Below are 17,146 nucleotides of genomic sequence, written 5' to 3'. Positions count from 1 at the left end.
ATGGGTAAGTACACACGCTGAGTATTGCTCAGTAACACAATTCGACTAGCATACTTCATAGGTACAAACGTACTGCTAGATACGCATACGTATATAGGTATGTGTGAAGAGAGTATATAGGTACACATAGAGAGGATTTAGGATCAACATTTATCTAATTTGAAAACAGAAAACGTGTTCACACATTTTAAAAAGATACCATTACATCAATTTTCTGACAGTGGAAGTTTATGATTTGTTTTTATTTTAAGGCTTTTTTTTTACAAGCACGCGACCGAAGTTAATGTTCAGTTAGCAAGCTTAATTGACGTAGTATTAAGCACCTTGAGTTAATCAGGTCAGTCTACTCTTCAACCACACCGACTGACGTCACTCGTCCAGAAAATTATTTTCAGTTACAAAATCATGTAGAGAATGTATAGTGTTCTACACTCCAGGCACAATCATTCATGTCAACGGAGCTCCGTCTTGACCACTGATGAATATAAACTCCATTTTCTTCAAAGATTAATGAACATTACATGATTATTAATTTAGAATATAGTTCTTCGCTCTCTGCCACATGTAATGATACAAAAACGTCCGATCTACAGTGTTCCACGTGAAGTATTATATAGGTCAAAGCACCGAACCGGATCCATCAAAGTTGACACCCATTTTAAGCATGAACCGCTCCCTCATTCAAACACTGGCCTTGAGATTCTGGTTACCAGAGGCCTTTTCATATTAGACACAGAGCATTTATACAAAACTTCACTTATAGAAAATGAAGTTATTTTGTAAGCAGCATGCATAGTTACCTTCACGAATCTGTCACTTTTAAGAGCATGGCCAGGTCCTCAACCTAATTTGACGATTTACTTTCCAAAAATAGCTACAACTCAACATATTTATAACGCGATCGGTACAGAAGCACATATAGATGTAGACAGTTCAATGCTATAAGATGGCTAAATGGTGATGTTTAACCATGCACCACTATGCGATGATCTCGGTAAACAATTGTCTACATACACCAAGACGGAAGGATATGAAACTCCTGTTATATGTTATATATTTATAACAACTGTTATAAATGATCACTTTGTGGTCATATGTCTTTTTGGACACCTTCCATATGCATTCTGTAATACCACTGATTGGATTCAATCACACCAATGCGGTCGCTGTGAGTTCAAGTCCAGCTCATGCTGGTTTCCTCTCCGGCCGTAAGTGGGAAGGTCACCAGCAACCTGCGGATGGTCGTGGGTTTCCCTCAGGTTCTGCCCGGTTTCCACCCACCATAATGTTGGCCGCCGTCGTATAAGTGAAATATTCTTGAGTTCGGCGTGAAAACACTAATAAGATAAATAAATCAAATAGATTCAATCACGTAGTCCAAGGACTATGATAGCCACTTCTAAGAGTGTGTGATACAACATGATAGTAACTGTGAAATAATTTTAGCCAATCAAAATCAGTACTTCGCTTTGCTGCAGTACAAGACAGAATGGCAGCAGAATGTGACAATAAACGGTGGACTGATAAAAACGGTTTTAGTGATTTTATATTTATTTTATCCATTAGAGTGAGATAAGGCCTTTGTATTGGGTCAGTACAGAATTTTTACGAGCCTCCCAGCGGTATGATTATTTTGTACTTCCTCGGGGCTCTAAAACTTTCTGTCGTTCTCACAGATAAGCTAGAAATGTACACATACTCTCGGTACAATATAATGAAAAAATAGCAATTGATATGACTTCATTCTCCAAGTACGTATTTTATAAGAATAATGATGAATGGTTGATGTTCATACATAATCAATATGCAATTATATTAAGCAAATACCCTAATTAAATATTGAGACTACTTCAAAGCAATGTTGAGGTCGCTCAGAGATATCACAGTCCATTAAGACCTCGCACAAACACAACGTATTGCAGCTACTGTTTGTCACTTTGATAGCATCATAACCTGATGAAGGTTAGCGATTGTCTTCTGTAAAAGGACAGCTTTGTTTTGCACATTTCCCTCCGGGTGTTTATACATGTATGTTCAACACCAATTGCCAGTGTTATGTATTATGCATAATTCCATTTCAGGTAGCTTTTATGTATTTGTTTAATCATAATATACTGATACACGCCACGTGGAGGAAAAATCATACCACATCTCAATGTAACAAATAGCTGAATTGTCCTGTATGTTTGGAATTTCGTTGACATCCGTGGGTATAGTTGTAGTTGCAGTGTAACGTTGCCATGAATGTGGGAAGATCAGTGGTTGTGTGATATTGCCATGTAATTGCCATGGATGTAGACATTTACCATGGATGTAGACATTTACCATGGGTGTAGGAAGTTACCGTGGGTGTCAGCAGTCGCCTTGGGTAATGTAAGGAAGTTGTCATGGGTATGGGAAGTTGACGTGGGTGGAGGCAGTTGTCACGAAGATGCTACTACGCATTAACCAGTAGTAACCAAAAACTTTGTAATCAATTTTAATAGTGGTCAAGATAAATACAACTTTCCGTTTTCTATGCGGTATTACATCGATGACTACAATTCTTAGTTTCGAGCTCCTGGGTTCCTGGCAAAGAGCAACAGGTGATAAATAACACAGAGCTAAAAGGGCGAAATGCCGATATTTGCCCATTGCTAAAGTTTAAAGAACTACAGGTCATTGACACCATGACATCTGATAGCTAGATACATTCTGGTTACTTTCCACAAAGAATCTGAAACCTAAAAGCTATATTTTTCATCTTTTATGCGAAAATCTGTTATTAAAGTGCCAATCTCATCTGGGTTTATTTCGCTTTGTTTTCACCTCCAGCACTCTAGTCACGTTACCAAAGAGTGTAATGATGATTGACTTAGAGCAGCTATGAGATCACTGCAAAACTGCATACGCGTAAAACATGATAATATTGTTGCAAGTCATTTAGTAACTAGTAATTGTACCGTGGAAACAGCATCGTAACTTCCCACGTTAGGTAATAGCAGACAGCTCCACGTGTAACCGATGAGTATTGGAGAAAAGTGCGTGTGTAAAAATTTAGAAAACAAACACCGAATCAGTTACAATATGCAATATGTTCTGCATAAGTCTACGAATATTTGTGTGTGTTTATCCTGCTTCTGTAGCAGATACGTGTCCTCATTAAGCTAAAATGACACACGATTTATTTTCGTCTGAAGTAATTTACCCAAAGACCCAGTTTCCCGAAGGAAATACTCATCGACCTTAAGAACACTTGTGTCTAAAACTCATCTGGTTATCTTTTAATAGCTAGATCATAGCAAAGGTCAACAGGTCCGAGTTTCCATACCCACATTGTTCTCTACCTTCGGGGATAAATAAACGAAAGGGTGTACATTAATTGAGGGTATAACGGATACCCGACCCAGCTGTACAGAAGACAAACAATGGCCAACAAACACAGATACAGTTACTTATTAATGCGGTAGCATGTAGCTCGAGGTCATCACAAAAACCCCCCTTTGTTAGGGGTACACGAAAGATCACAGTGATCCCCCCCCCCCCCACCACCACCACCACCACCATCCTCCCTCCACAATTATGCGGTTTCAAGATTACTCCCATACAATGCATTACCGCGTTAGCTGTTTCACTGAGCCAGTTGAGGATAAATCCAAGTGAAAGTTGATGAAATTACTACCATTATTTATTAATTTAACTTATTTATTTATTTATTTTCTATTTCGAAGGATTCACACGGTAGACATATACATATTTTTTAGTAACAAAGACTACATAATATGCTATTCGAAATACAAAAGCATGGAAATCATTACGGGTAAAGTATAGAGAGTGTTGAATATGTTCGGTTTGTGTTTTCTTTTGTTTTCTCTCTATCCATAGTCATCATAACCCATTCTGTGATATCAATGGACCTCGGATTATAAGCCCTGAACATATTCCTGCCAGCCCTCGTTCCGAAACCGTTATAAGCTGTCCTAGGTTTCCAAAAAGTTCCCTTTGCTCGTGTCGGCGCATCATGTACAAACCGAATAGTCTAATGGATATTTCTTGTTTGATGTATTATTTTTCACCTGCTTTTCTCCAATGTAGAATACTTCCCAAAAGCAAAGATGTACCAGTTTTTTTTTGCATGTTTTTGTGTTGCTCGCCATGTAAGAAAATTATACACCATATACACACAATTTGGTACACATTTAAAGAGTACACCTGCACATAAAGATGAAGAATGGAATGTACATACTGACGTGCATGTCCAAATTTGTTATATTTATGTTGATTATCTTTTCTAGACAGCTGCTTACAGAGACAATCCTGGTATCTTATTTATCGTGCTCCAGAGGGTTAGCACAAAAAATCTGGTGTCTTATTTATGGTGCTCTAGTGTTGTAAATACGTAAGCTTTCGGACGGTACAATTAGAAGTGGCCACTGCCGTGTATGATATGATGGAACAATGTGTAAAGCAATGTCATGCTACAAACAAACAAATCTGTTTTGCATTCTATAAAGTAACAACGGAATGAACCAGATTGTCAGGCTGTCGAAGCGAACTCTTCAGGTAGGATCTTATTTTATTTTGACTAATGTATGCGATTTGTGAATGGTTCACTTAATTCAAAATATCATAGAGATATGAAAAATGTATGCCATTGCCATCGCAACTCCGATGTAAATAAGAAACTATCAAACTTCCGGTGGGGCCTCCGTGGTTCATTTGGCTACCGCGCTAGCGCAGCGTAATGAACCAGGAGTCTCTCACCAATGCGGTCGCTGTAAGTTCAAGTCCAGCTCATGCTGGCTTCCTCTCCGGTCGTACGTGGGAAGGTCTGACAGCAACCCGCGGATGGTCGTGGGTTTCCCCTCACTATAATGCTGGCCGCCGTCGTATAAGTGTAATATTCTTGAGTACGGCGTAAAACACCAATCAAATAAATAAATAAATAAATAAATAATCAAACTTCCGGGTTTTCAAGTGCGAGCAAGGGCTAGACCTGAAGAGTGCTTTGCGAATATTCCTAAATGGGAGCGCCTTTAACGATGCGCAGACATCGGAACTATATACGGGACTATTTTCATTGTTGTCGGGATACTACACAAACGTTTTAATAACTCCAACTAAAAATTCGGAATTGTGAAAGTAATTATACAGTAAGTCAACAGAACCGGATACTTACCATCTAGATGTAGTCTTGACTCGCTCACACCGTAAACGTTGCCAGCTCCGAGCAGAAAGCATAGGATTAATCCGCTATACATATCCATCTCATAATACAGCAGATAATGAAACAGGCTTGTGTGAAAAACACAGGGGTGGTGTTGTCACATAGGCACCGCGCTAGATGTCGAAGTCACCGGTGATTGTAACAAAATCTCCAGAGAAAGCAATCCAAACGTTATCAACGCTAGGTGATTCTTTTTGTTAAAGTGTGTAGATATGTGTTCATTGAAAAGTCGGGCTTGACGTCTTCAACCGGTATAAAGTCGATGAATGAAAAGTTCGTCGAGTGCATCAGACAACTGATCAGTTTATACCCAAGCCGCGACTGAACAAGACTCAGGGTATCCGGTCCTGTCAAGCCGTCCTACTCTGAACGACTGAGCGTCCCTGTGAGCACTGCTCAAGTGAGCAGGAACACTCAGTAGACGATTCGTCAGCTACATCGGCAGTCATCGACATATCCGCAATCTCCCAAGTGTTAAGCCTATCGCCTAGTTTACACAGCAGTCTAGTTCAGATGAAACATACGATATATTAAGTGGATCGAGTTCTGTCTATCTCTGTATGCATTATACACAGAAGTTGACAGAAATAAAGCTCCCCACAAAACTCCTTGCAACGCAACTCACAGAGGGCGATAGAAATAAAGCGCTATGCATGCGTATCTCTCTCCATACAAAGCTACTCACAGAGGGCGATACAAATAAGACGCTCTGCATAAAAAGAAGCAGAAACAAAGTTTTGTTTACATGTATCTCTTCCATACAACATAAGGTAGAAAGCATAAATAAAGTAAAAGGATACATGTAAAGGCAATATAAAGGAAGAATATGGTTTTAATACAAATGAAGAAAGGTATGACAAAAAAAATTTAGAACAAAACTTTCTTTTTTTCATTTTTTGAACCATATCTTTATTCTTAATAACCCCTTAGTTTTATTTCGAGTCAAGAGTCGAAATATTTGGAAATGACATCGATGAACATACTGCGAACGCGAGATCAACTTATTCAGAAGAGATCTGGTCGAGAAGTGAACGAACAGGCGAACTAGAGCAGAGGCGCGAGTTTTAGTCGCCAAAGCCAAAGAGATTTACAAGAGATTCAAGACTGAATCTCGACGGTGTCTCGTTAAAATCTCGTCAGAGTGTCGCTTTTTCGAATTAATCTGGAATGAATCTCGACTAAAACTGTCGTTTAAATCGCCTTTCCAGTTAGAGGGAAAATGTATAGATGAAAGCATGGTCGCATTTGGCTTCCATAATTTTTACACCCCAAGAAGAAAGACGAGATGCTTTTTGGTAATTTTATATGTTAAACCACACACTATACACCGTGTTAAGAAATATAAAGCAAAGGTGTCTTGTATCCTTTAAGTTTTTATGTTGTACGGTACAAGTTTGCCTGCAGCTTATAATGGTGACCCATTTCTAATGTAACGGTTTCTTACATTTCCATTATTCTGTTGGCAGGTGCGTGCAATGCCCATGGTATTACAGATGGGAAAAATGGAGACATTGTGTATGCAATTTACGTGAGTAGAAGCTTACAATAAAAAAGCTTTTATGTGTATATATAGAAAATGCCTGAGGTTTAAAAAAATACAAAATAGCACCGGGGTTTGGAATACTACCAAGTTTTTTCCATGACATAAACTATTTATTATTCGATAATTCATTTGAATCATCCGATTGAAACATAAACTGAATGTCCATACTTTCCCTTTATACATCATTAAAAAAAACTGCTCGTTCAACATTTAGTATCGCCCATGTGTCCTACATACATCAATGACAAACTCACCCTATTTATCAGACGTATATGTTGTGCCAAGAGACACAAAGCATTGCAACTATAGCAGACGCATTTGTTCATTGTGAAGACATGAGTATTGTGATAGCATAGGTTTATATGAGCGACACGTAAGTCGGTCAGCTACAATATGAAAGCAGACACAATCACCGAATTATACACTACAAAAATTTAATCCATTTCTGGTGGAATTGGGGAAATCCGCCATTTTAAATGAGAGGCGTCATCAGCTATTTACACGCAATTCATAAGATAAGCAAGTGGTAAAGGAAAAAATATTGGCCTATTGAGGTTATGGAAGACGTATATTATCAAATATGGCTTATAATGCCTATCTTACAATCCAGAAATTTGAATATTTAATTCAAGCAAAATAGGCACAAATTACCATCTCAGGGACGTTATCCCTTCAGTGCTGATAAACTTTTGTACAACTTACTATTCCAAAAACGTTATCACTTCAGTACGGCTTGCTTCGGTAGTTACATACATGTAGCTATGCAAAGACGTTACCCCTTCATTACTAGCTGCTCCTATAATCACGTACCCTTGCTATCCTAAAGACTTTACCCTTCATTGCTAGCTGCTCCCATAATCACGTACACGTTGCTGTCCTAAAGACGTTAACCTTCATTGCTAGCTGCTCCTATAATCACGTACACGTGACTATCCTAAAGACTTTACCTTTCATTGCTAGCTGCTCCTATAATCGTTACTATGCTAAAGACGTTACCCTTTATTGCTAGCTGCTCTTATAATCACGCACCCTTGCTATCCTAAAGACTTTACCTTTCATTGCTAGCTGCTCCTATCATCACGTACACGTTGCTGTCCTAAAGACGTTACCCTTCATTGCTAGCTGCTCCTATAATCACGTACACGTTGCTAACCTAAAGACGTTACCCTTCATTGCTAGCTGCTCCGATAATCACGTACACGTGGCTATCCTAAAGACTTTACCTTTCATTGCTAGCTGCTCCTATAATCACGTACACGTTGCTATCTTAAAGACTTTACCCTTCATTACTAGCTGCTCCCATAATCACGTACACGTTGCTATCCTAAAGACGTTACCCTTCATTGCTAGCTGCTCCTATAATCACGTACACGTGACTATCCTAAATACTTTACCCTTCATTGCTAGCTGCTCCCATAATCATGTGCACGTTGCTATCCTAAAGACGTTACCCTTCATTGCTAGCTGCTCCTATAATCACGTACACGTTACTATCCTAAAGACTTTACCCTTCATTGCTAGCTGCTCCTATAAACAAGTACACGTTACTATTCTAAAGACTTTACCCTTCATTGCTAGCTGCTCCTATAATCATGTGCACGTTGCTATCCTAAAGACTTTACCCTTCATTGCTAGCTGCTCCTATAATCACGTACACGTTGCTATCCTAAAGACTTTACCCTTCATTGCTAGCTGCTTGTGACCTTAAGCCTCATTCCTTATTCATTCAATTATTTAGGTTATTCCGACAAAAATGTCTTGTGTGAGCATTTACCAACTATGTATCACATTATCGTTTCTGCTCTGGTTTTACTCTGTGCCGTACGTCTATCACACTATCGTCTCTGCTCTAGTTTTACTCTCCATGCTGTAATTTTTATATTCGGTATAGGTGAACAAGAAATTTCCAAAAATAAACTCCATGTGTTCAGGACCCGGTTTCACGCAGCTTCTTTTGTTTCCAAGTTTTTTTTTCGTTTAAACCAAACTGTTTTGGTTGAACAAAATAATACAATATTAATGAAGAGTTTGACTTGTTGCACTCAGGTGAAACAATATCTAACTTAGCAAGTTTTGTGAAACCGCACCCAGAAGAATATCTCCCATGGACATTTACCTATAATGTACAGTTTTGATTTACTCAGAAGGTATTGCTGTGTATAGAGTGCTTATCTCTGGTTTCAACACCGCAATGAGCAAGGAATGGAACACTTAACCCGACTTGTAAACTAACCCAAGGGTTTGACATATGACGTTAACGTGAATAACTAAGCTTGGACCGGTTTAATCTGGGGAGCGCATCGCCCCATTTGTCCAATCGTAGCTCACAGAGATTGCTGTCCTTATCTTGACACAGATCACGACAACTTTCGACCAAACTTTTGACCTTCGAAAACAACAGCTGGACCTGTAGCAACAAAAGTGTCGTCAAGGACGGTGTACATTCTGTGCCAGTAATCATTAATAACTTGGAAGGTAAGGAAAAATATCCAGTTGCATTATCTCGCAATTTTGTCAGTCTGTTTTCCAGCAAGGTTAGAGGTTTAAATGACGGACTGATAGTTGTTTAACGCCTTATTCACGAATGTTTTTCTTCTACGATAGTAATTAGTTTTATCGGTGGACGAAACCGACTGAGAACTATTTCGCTCCAGCATATTGGCATACATAAAATGTCACTGACTTTTGATGCTAGACTTGGTTTAAAGGCGGGAAAAACGTAAGATATACAAAAAGTTCAGATGAGAGATTGGGAGAAGGTAGAGGGTAAATGTGATCTTCAATATTTTTATCGATTTTTCTTTAGAAATGGACACTTGAAAAAAATTGTATTGTGGGTATTTGGACCACCCTTTGATATATATATAACTTTTGCCCAATAATGTTATAAATGAAGATGTAATATATGTTTATTAAATATATTAGTACTAGAATTTTATCTTTGCAACTAACAATTTTGTTTAACCTGGATTTTGATCATATTTATATTTTTAATAAATCCATAAATATTATCATAATTCGGATTAAATCCATGTGTTTGCATCACATCCTTATTTGGGACATTATTTTGCAAGGACGATAAATACCAAAAGGTGGCCCGAATATACAAAGATATTTTCAAGTACCCGTTTCTCCTGAAAGAAAAATCGAAAATTATTATTAGAGACCATATTTGCAAATAAGTTTTGAGGCTCTTTAATCTGATTTTGGGTTCATTTTTATGTTTTCTTCTCCGTTAAAGCATGGCGCTATTTTACTGCAACTTTGTTCACACTTTTTTAAGTGGTTGTTGTTGCGGATAGACGCCCAGATATCTCCACTAACCATTTATTCATTTGCGTACAGAGAAAAAAACTCATATGAACTTACACAGGTAGCTGATATATTAATCCATTTAACCGTTAATCCTGAACGTACATTCTTTTGTGCAGCCCTGTTCAGTTTTTGGTAAGGTTAGGACTGGTGCAGACTTGCACAATTTCACCTCAGTAGAATTCAATCATTATAGCCATAAAGGAAATACCATCCTACACTTTCAACGTGAATTCCTCTTAGGGTAGCTAAATGGTTAAAAATACAATGACAACAAACAGCGAGGGTCAAACGATCTCAATACATCCACCTTTGTTACTTGTAGTGACTTTGTTACTTGTAGTGACTTTGTTACTTGTAGTGACTTTGTTACTTGTAGTGACTTTGTTACTCGTAGTGACTTTGTTACTTGTAGTGACTTTGTTACAGGAAATCTAAACCTCCCGATGTCATACAGTTTTGACTCATGTCATGAAACTGTGTCACTGCTGGCAGCGCCCAAAACGATTCCATACGATCGGAGCTTTACCTCCTTTTCCCACTTTTTGACTCTTATACGCTTTGATTTTTATACGCTGATCGTTGGCTTGATGTTGATTTTTCCAGAACGGATCATGTTGTCTGTCGCTGTGTTGTGTGTGTTAGTCGCTGGCTGTTTCAGGTAAATCTCGACATTATTATTATATAAATTATTGATACCATGTGTATTTGAATTATTTATTTATTTGATTGGTGTTTTACGCCGTACTCAAGAATAGTTCACTTATACTACGTCAGCATTATGCTGGGAGAAAAGTGGGCAGAGCCTGGGGGAAACCCACAAGCATCCTCAGGTTGCTTGCAGGCCTTCCCACACACCGGTATTTGAATTAAACCTAAACTGTATGATAGGTATATTCTTCTGTTTTGAAAATGAAAAAAAGAAAGATTTTATTCGCTTCTTATTAAACACATTTAGCGTGAAAGCACAATGTGTCCTGGAGGGGGAAGATTTTGTAAAACATTCATCTGCCTTAACTGCCCGATGAAGTAGGGTGTTCGAATCCAGGAGATTTGTCATGCACCTGTGGCTGAGGGAGTCTGTCGGCCTCTGCGTGGTTTCCTCTACCCATAAAACTGACCCCTACTTTATAAGTTGCGGTCGGTGTCTGTTGAAATACAATGATGATATGATGCAAAACAACAAACAAATAAGCCATTCACTCAAAAGCAGATATGAGTGTCTAAATTCTTGTCTGGTTTTTGTCTTTCCAGCTTCACCAGTGAGCACGCCAAGCTGGTGGCCATGTTCCATGATATGGACATTAACCATAATGGACTCCTTACTCTTCACGATATCGGCGCCTTCTTACAGCACCTTGGACACGGTAAATCACTTACAAATATGTCTGATTAGATTGTTGGATGAATTAAGGTGTTGAGTAAAATAATGACAATTGTATCGAAGTATTGTAGGTCCTATACGTACATTATCTACGGTTTTCTTCTCAGTATTTGTCGCTAACGTGTCCTTTCGACCAGGCTTCACTGTTACAAAACTGCATAAGTACTTTTTTTTTAATTCCTAAACTTTCTTGTAAATATTCACACCTGACCGCTTTAAAGTATTTCAGACAATTTCCTAAAACTCTGAGTAATATCTAAGATATCTCCAGAAGTTGAGTTTTCTTACTGCGCTATATGATGCGCATGAAACAGATGACGTTATTACAACACCGGAATCAGTCCGAATCGCATCTTTTGAGTTTAACTCTAGATGTAGACAGCGACATTGGTGTTGGGCATATTACAATATCGTTACATTGGCCCTATTTTATAATCGTTATTATTCCGCTATTTCAATGCCATTATCACAGTCATTAATCTTATTCCAGCATTATTGGGCCTGTCTTCATAGGATTACACGCATTACCAAACTATCAAACTTATTTCACATGTAGATGTCGTTTCAAACAAACCACACTGCGGAAATATGTGTTATGCTTCGCGGAGCGTGTGACACGTACATTTCCATGCATACTCAGTGATAGGCGTCATTTCACTAACATTTTTAGCATCAAAATCAGCTCGCAGACAAAGCTCTCATGCGTGCAATTCTATTCCTGGGACAACAAATAAAACTTTTTTGACGTTATATATTCACCGGACATTGACATTCATGGTCAGATAAATACAAAACTCGGCCGAGGGCCGATTTGCGGTTTGATAGAAAAATGTCAACATTTTAACTATTTTTACCATATGTTTTTAACGACACGCCAAAGACTCGCCTTCACTAAGAAAACATGGAGAAGCCAACTAGTATATCATAATGAAGTAGGTCTCTACATGAGATATATGTCACTAAACATATTTTCCAACATGAGCCACGGTCGTATAAGCGAAATATTCTTGAGTACGGCGTAAAACACCAATGAAATAAAAAAATAAATAAATTCTGCTTTGTAGACATCCAACATACTACATATGCAAAAATCAAGGGTAAACATGCGATAATACCTGTTTTCTACTTGTTATTGTGTTGTCATTTTGTGTTTGTCACTGAGTTGTCATTTTGTCATTGTGTTGCCATTTTGTGTTTGTCATTGTGTTGCCATTTTGTCATTGTGTTGTTATTTTGTCATTGTGTTGTCATTTTGTTATTGTGTTGTCATTTTATTTAATTGTTGCTTAACGCCGTACTCAAGAAACATCGGATTGTCATTTCGTTTGATTTTTCTTTAAACCCCATGCGTACTAGAGAAATATCGGATTGTTATTGCAGTATGGAAAAGAAAGAGTTGATGAATAGCTGAATGGAGATTTCAGACCAAGGTGACATTTGTGTTGATCAACCTGTATTCAGATTTAAATAATGCGTGACATGGAAAAGGAGGGATTGTGAATAATTACATGGGGAGTTCAGAACAAAGGTTACGTGTCTGTATTCAGATCCCCGCGGTGATCTGAAGAAGGGAGGGTTTGTGAAGAAATGGATGTGAAGTTCAGAACCATACATGCCATAGATATTTGTGGGGTTTTTTTTAAAATATGTATTCAGATCCTAAACGGAAAATAGAGTTTGTGAATAACTGGATGTGGATTTCAGTCCAAACGGATATTTGTGTTTTTAATATGTATCCAGGCCCTAAACGGAAAATAGAGTTTGTGAATAACTGGATAGGAAATTAGACAAGTATGATACTTGTGTTTATTTGTCTACATTCAGATCCCCACAGTGATATAGAGAAGGAGGAGTTTATGAAAAGCTGGATGCAGAAGTACGGTGACACAGGGGTACAGGCCAATGTTATTTTCAACTTCTTCGATACAAGTGGGAATGGTATGCTCTCCGTGGACGACTATGTCGAGCTGTTTAATAAGTTTGACGGCAACGGCGATGCTTCAAAGCGTGAGTTCCACATAGTCAAGAGTCAATAGATTACTCCGATAATCTCTTATTATACTCTATGTACGTTAATCATCGGAATATGGGGACTGTGTTTTTATGGTGCTTCCGTATCAGTAAGGATCTCATCCATGCAGTTTGCAATTTTTGTACGTGGGAATGCTTGCCAGATACGTCTACGCGCCCTTGGATGGTCGTGGGTTTCCCCCACGCTCTGTTTGGTTTCCCCTCACCATGACGCTGGCCCCCGTCGTATTAGAGTACGACGTAAAACACCAGTCAAATAAACAAATAGATAAATAAATAACGCGCTGTCCCAAATTGTGTAGACTTGTTTTCTGTTTTGCTGTAATACATATGCTGCTCACACGTATTTTTGTGTATGTCAACCTAAAAATGAACAATAATTGTTATTTTCTAGAGGTTTTTCGTTTTGTTTGATCGTGTTTTCTATATTGTCACAACCTGTCTTGTCAAGCATAGATCTTCATTTAGATTTTAATTGCTGCCATTGTTCCTGTTTCTACAAATACACATCTGGTTTTAGGGGACAAGCTGGTAACCTTTGTCGAGTTTGAGGTCGTCATGAAGAAGGTGTGTATAATTGTTGTACAACTTGAGTTCGAATCCAGTTTTTCAGTGTTTGCTAGTCAGCATTTCCATCTTTTCAGCTCAAACTTTTGCAGATATGCATTCGTCTTACTATACAGATAACCAATTATATGGAATCATTGCAAAGTCACAAAAATGCTTATTTTGTCAGCTTCATGTGCCATAAAATGTGCTGGGTGAAGGCGGTTGGGTATATTATGTGGAAATAGGGCTAGAAAAGTGAGGGAATATAGTGCATTGTCTTGAGTATGCTTCTGCCAGTCTGTTTGCGGGAAAATCCATGGAAAAAGCCTTTGGTCGATTTGGGTGACATTTTGTGCACAGCTTTACCAAACACAAATCCATTACCGTTTGGTTATGATATGGATTCGCGTCCACGGATTTTTAAGTGAATCTTCACCATTGTCACACAGGGATTTTGATGAAAGTTTGTGAACAACTTGGCTTTGGGACAAGTACCAATCTAGTACCTCTAGTTGTGAACTCTAACTGAATCTCGGCCCAGGAATTATTTTTAACCTAATCTGGCAAGATTTTGATGAAAAGGTGCGGCCTTCGCACAAGTACCAAAAATACTGAAGCCGGATTCTGGAATTTTTGATACGATTCTTCACGCAATACAACACAAATACAGAATATTGTCTCTTTGCCTGCAGTGGAAGACTTGCATAATGCATAAGGCTTTTAGCTGAGGCGGAGATGTACACTCACATGGTGAAAATACCTGTTCGCTACGACTATCAGACCTTTCGGCGAGTTCGTATGTTTGAATCGAACTCTTTCTGCTTTAAGTCAAGAAATTTGTGAGAAATCCGGCCAAGACCGATATCTTACTCCGGTTTCTTCCGTTCATAAAGCTGGCCTTACTGAGGAACCTGTATGATAATTAATCCAAAATATATATATATATATATATATATATATATATATATATATATATATATATATATATATATATATATATATATATATATATATACACATACCGGTAATTAAATTTTCATCACACACTGTAAAGTAACCCTGTATACATTTTACCCGTATATCTTACTTACTGATGTCATATATTGAACTCTAGCACTGTTTAAAGATGTTCTTATTTCAGGTTTACGTCAACATTGGCTAAGAGTAAAGGCTTTCAGTTCATGACAGCTCATTTAGTTATAGCATTCGAACTCTTGTTTTGGGGGAGATCGTCTTGTAATACATTCTGCTAACAATAAACAGTCCCAACGAAAGACCTGTCGTGGTGTTTGATTTGAATTTCAATTAAACATTTTAATCGGTGATACAGACTGAAAGTCAAAAATCATGCAAACAATACCCTGCGGGTAAATTATGCCTCAAATGTATGGTCTTCGTTTATATTTGTACCAGTAACACCGTTTAGAAACATTTGTATATCTAGTTGGGTGCCTGTCTGGGTCGTATATTTTCTTACAGGGTAAACATTATTGACAATACTGAATAGGGCTTTTCTGCAAACAAATGGCGTAACATTTTCCCCCGTTCAATGACGACTGTATAGGTCGTCAGCACATGGGTAATATATTACCGTACTTTACATTATTGCAGGTCGGAAAGTTTCTTATTGTCTCAAATTTTCCAGACGACCATGTTTTATTCATTTAACATCTTCTTATGAGGCAAGCAGTTTAATAAAACTGATCCGAGTTATGTTTCTGTGAGAATACAACGTGGTTTCCTTCAGCTTCAAATTGTAGTACCAACTGTGGCCATCAGTTTGAAATGTATGTCTCCGTGTAGGTTGTCAAAATTTCAGGCTTGATGTGACGACGTCGTGTGGCCCCTTTGCCAGCTTCCATATAATCTACGTTTGTTCAGCTTGTTTCATTCAATGCAACCTTTTCAAATAAGCCTCCTTTGATTTTACTACCTGCGCCAGCAGAACGACCATGTATGGGATAAGCAAACTTCTGTTAGAACAAGAATCTACTATAGGATGCTATACGCAGGGTTGTTGCTCTTTTCAAAATTGGTGTGTGAATGCCCGATAACCAAATTAAGTTGTAGAATTTCAGATCATTCCAAGGAAAGGCGTAAAATATGGATTATTATTTGTGAAGTGATCTGGTGGATTTCGTCGACATACTAGCCACGTTTTGTTTATTCATCCATTAACTTGGTTCTTTACGCCGGTTAAACTTATTTTCCTGAATATGACATCTGACGACAGCTTTTTTGCCCATAAGCTATACAGTAGTTTTTATGATATTTTGCTGGAGTCAATCGCTAGGACTCTTTATAGATGCGGATCAAGCACGGCCTTGGGGAATCTGTACATTCCCGAGCTCTCAACATCCGTGGTGTCTTGCCTCAAACAATCAAACAAGCAGTCAAAAACATATGACAACCTTAAGACCTTGAGCTCGCTATCATGTTGGTTACGCAGACTTCAGGTAGATGTGTGATAAGCAATTTGTTCGAGGCCTTCTGAAAGCACTCCCTTAGGCACGTGATTAACGACGCTTTGGGCGGTCTAACGTTCGTGGAAGACCACGTGTGTTCCACAAATACAGTGTACATATCTGTACGCAATACGTGAGAAAGTTCGTCAGTAACTTACCAGTGTCCAACGGTTTTGTCCACTCATAGCAATGGCTGCCATCGTGTAAGTGAAAAATTCTTGAGCAAGACGTAAATCAACAATGATATAAACAAATTTATATTTTGCTTCCTCAGATTCTTGATTGTAAAGCTCTGGCTCGCTGTAAGCTCATGCCCAGTGAAGTCGCATGTTCGAATCCAACTCGTGCTGTTTCTCCGCGGCTTTAAGGGCGTTTGCCAGGTGCCTGGCGGAGGTCGTTGGTTTACCCCGGGAACTCCGTCTACCTCGGTACCTCGACCCCAAAATTAAATTCAAGAATTAAATATAATGAAATTTTCCGGTCGTCATGATGTTGGTTATTAAGGACTTCATCTTTCACCTATACAACGGCCGGCAGGATTATGGAGGGAGGAAACCGGTGTGCCCGGAGAAAACCACTGGCCTTCAAGAAGTGCGTAACAAACCGGTGTGCCCGGAGAAAACCACTGACCTTCAAGAGGTGTGTAACAAACCGCG

The 17,146-nt window shown here is 38.5% G+C and overlaps 1 protein-coding gene across 1 annotated transcript; it reads left to right on the top strand.

Annotated features, from left to right (window-relative positions):
* Positions 1–9,150: 9,150 nt before the first annotated feature.
* Positions 9,151–15,187, top strand: LOC135479702 (uncharacterized). The gene is made up of 6 exons (XM_064759606.1): positions 9,151–9,224; positions 10,668–10,722; positions 11,316–11,428; positions 13,270–13,452; positions 13,997–14,043; positions 15,167–15,187. Exons 2-6 carry the CDS (start codon positions 10,676–10,678, stop codon positions 15,185–15,187), a joined length of 411 nt encoding a protein of 136 aa, XP_064615676.1. The 5' UTR covers positions 9,151–9,224; positions 10,668–10,675.
* The last annotated feature ends 1,959 nt before the right edge of the window (positions 15,188–17,146 follow it).

The sequence above is a fragment of the Liolophura sinensis genome, chromosome 12, assembly GCF_032854445.1.
Source record: "Liolophura sinensis isolate JHLJ2023 chromosome 12, CUHK_Ljap_v2, whole genome shotgun sequence".
NCBI lineage: Eukaryota > Metazoa > Mollusca > Polyplacophora > Chitonida > Chitonidae > Liolophura > Liolophura sinensis.
Note: the sequence above shows the minus strand (reverse complement) of the source record. Positions and strands in the feature narration are given on the sequence as shown.

Coding starts and splice junctions, on each gene's coding strand:
- LOC135479702 (XM_064759606.1), top strand. CDS start 10,676: ATGTTGTCTGTCGCTGTGTTGTGTGTGTTAGTCGCTGGCTGTTTCAG. Junction 10,723..11,315: donor TTAGTCGCTGGCTGTTTCAG/GTAAATCTCGAC, acceptor TTGTCTTTCCAG/CTTCACCAGTGAGCACGCCA. Junction 13,453..13,996: donor CAACGGCGATGCTTCAAAGC/GTGAGTTCCACA, acceptor ATCTGGTTTTAG/GGGACAAGCTGGTAACCTTT.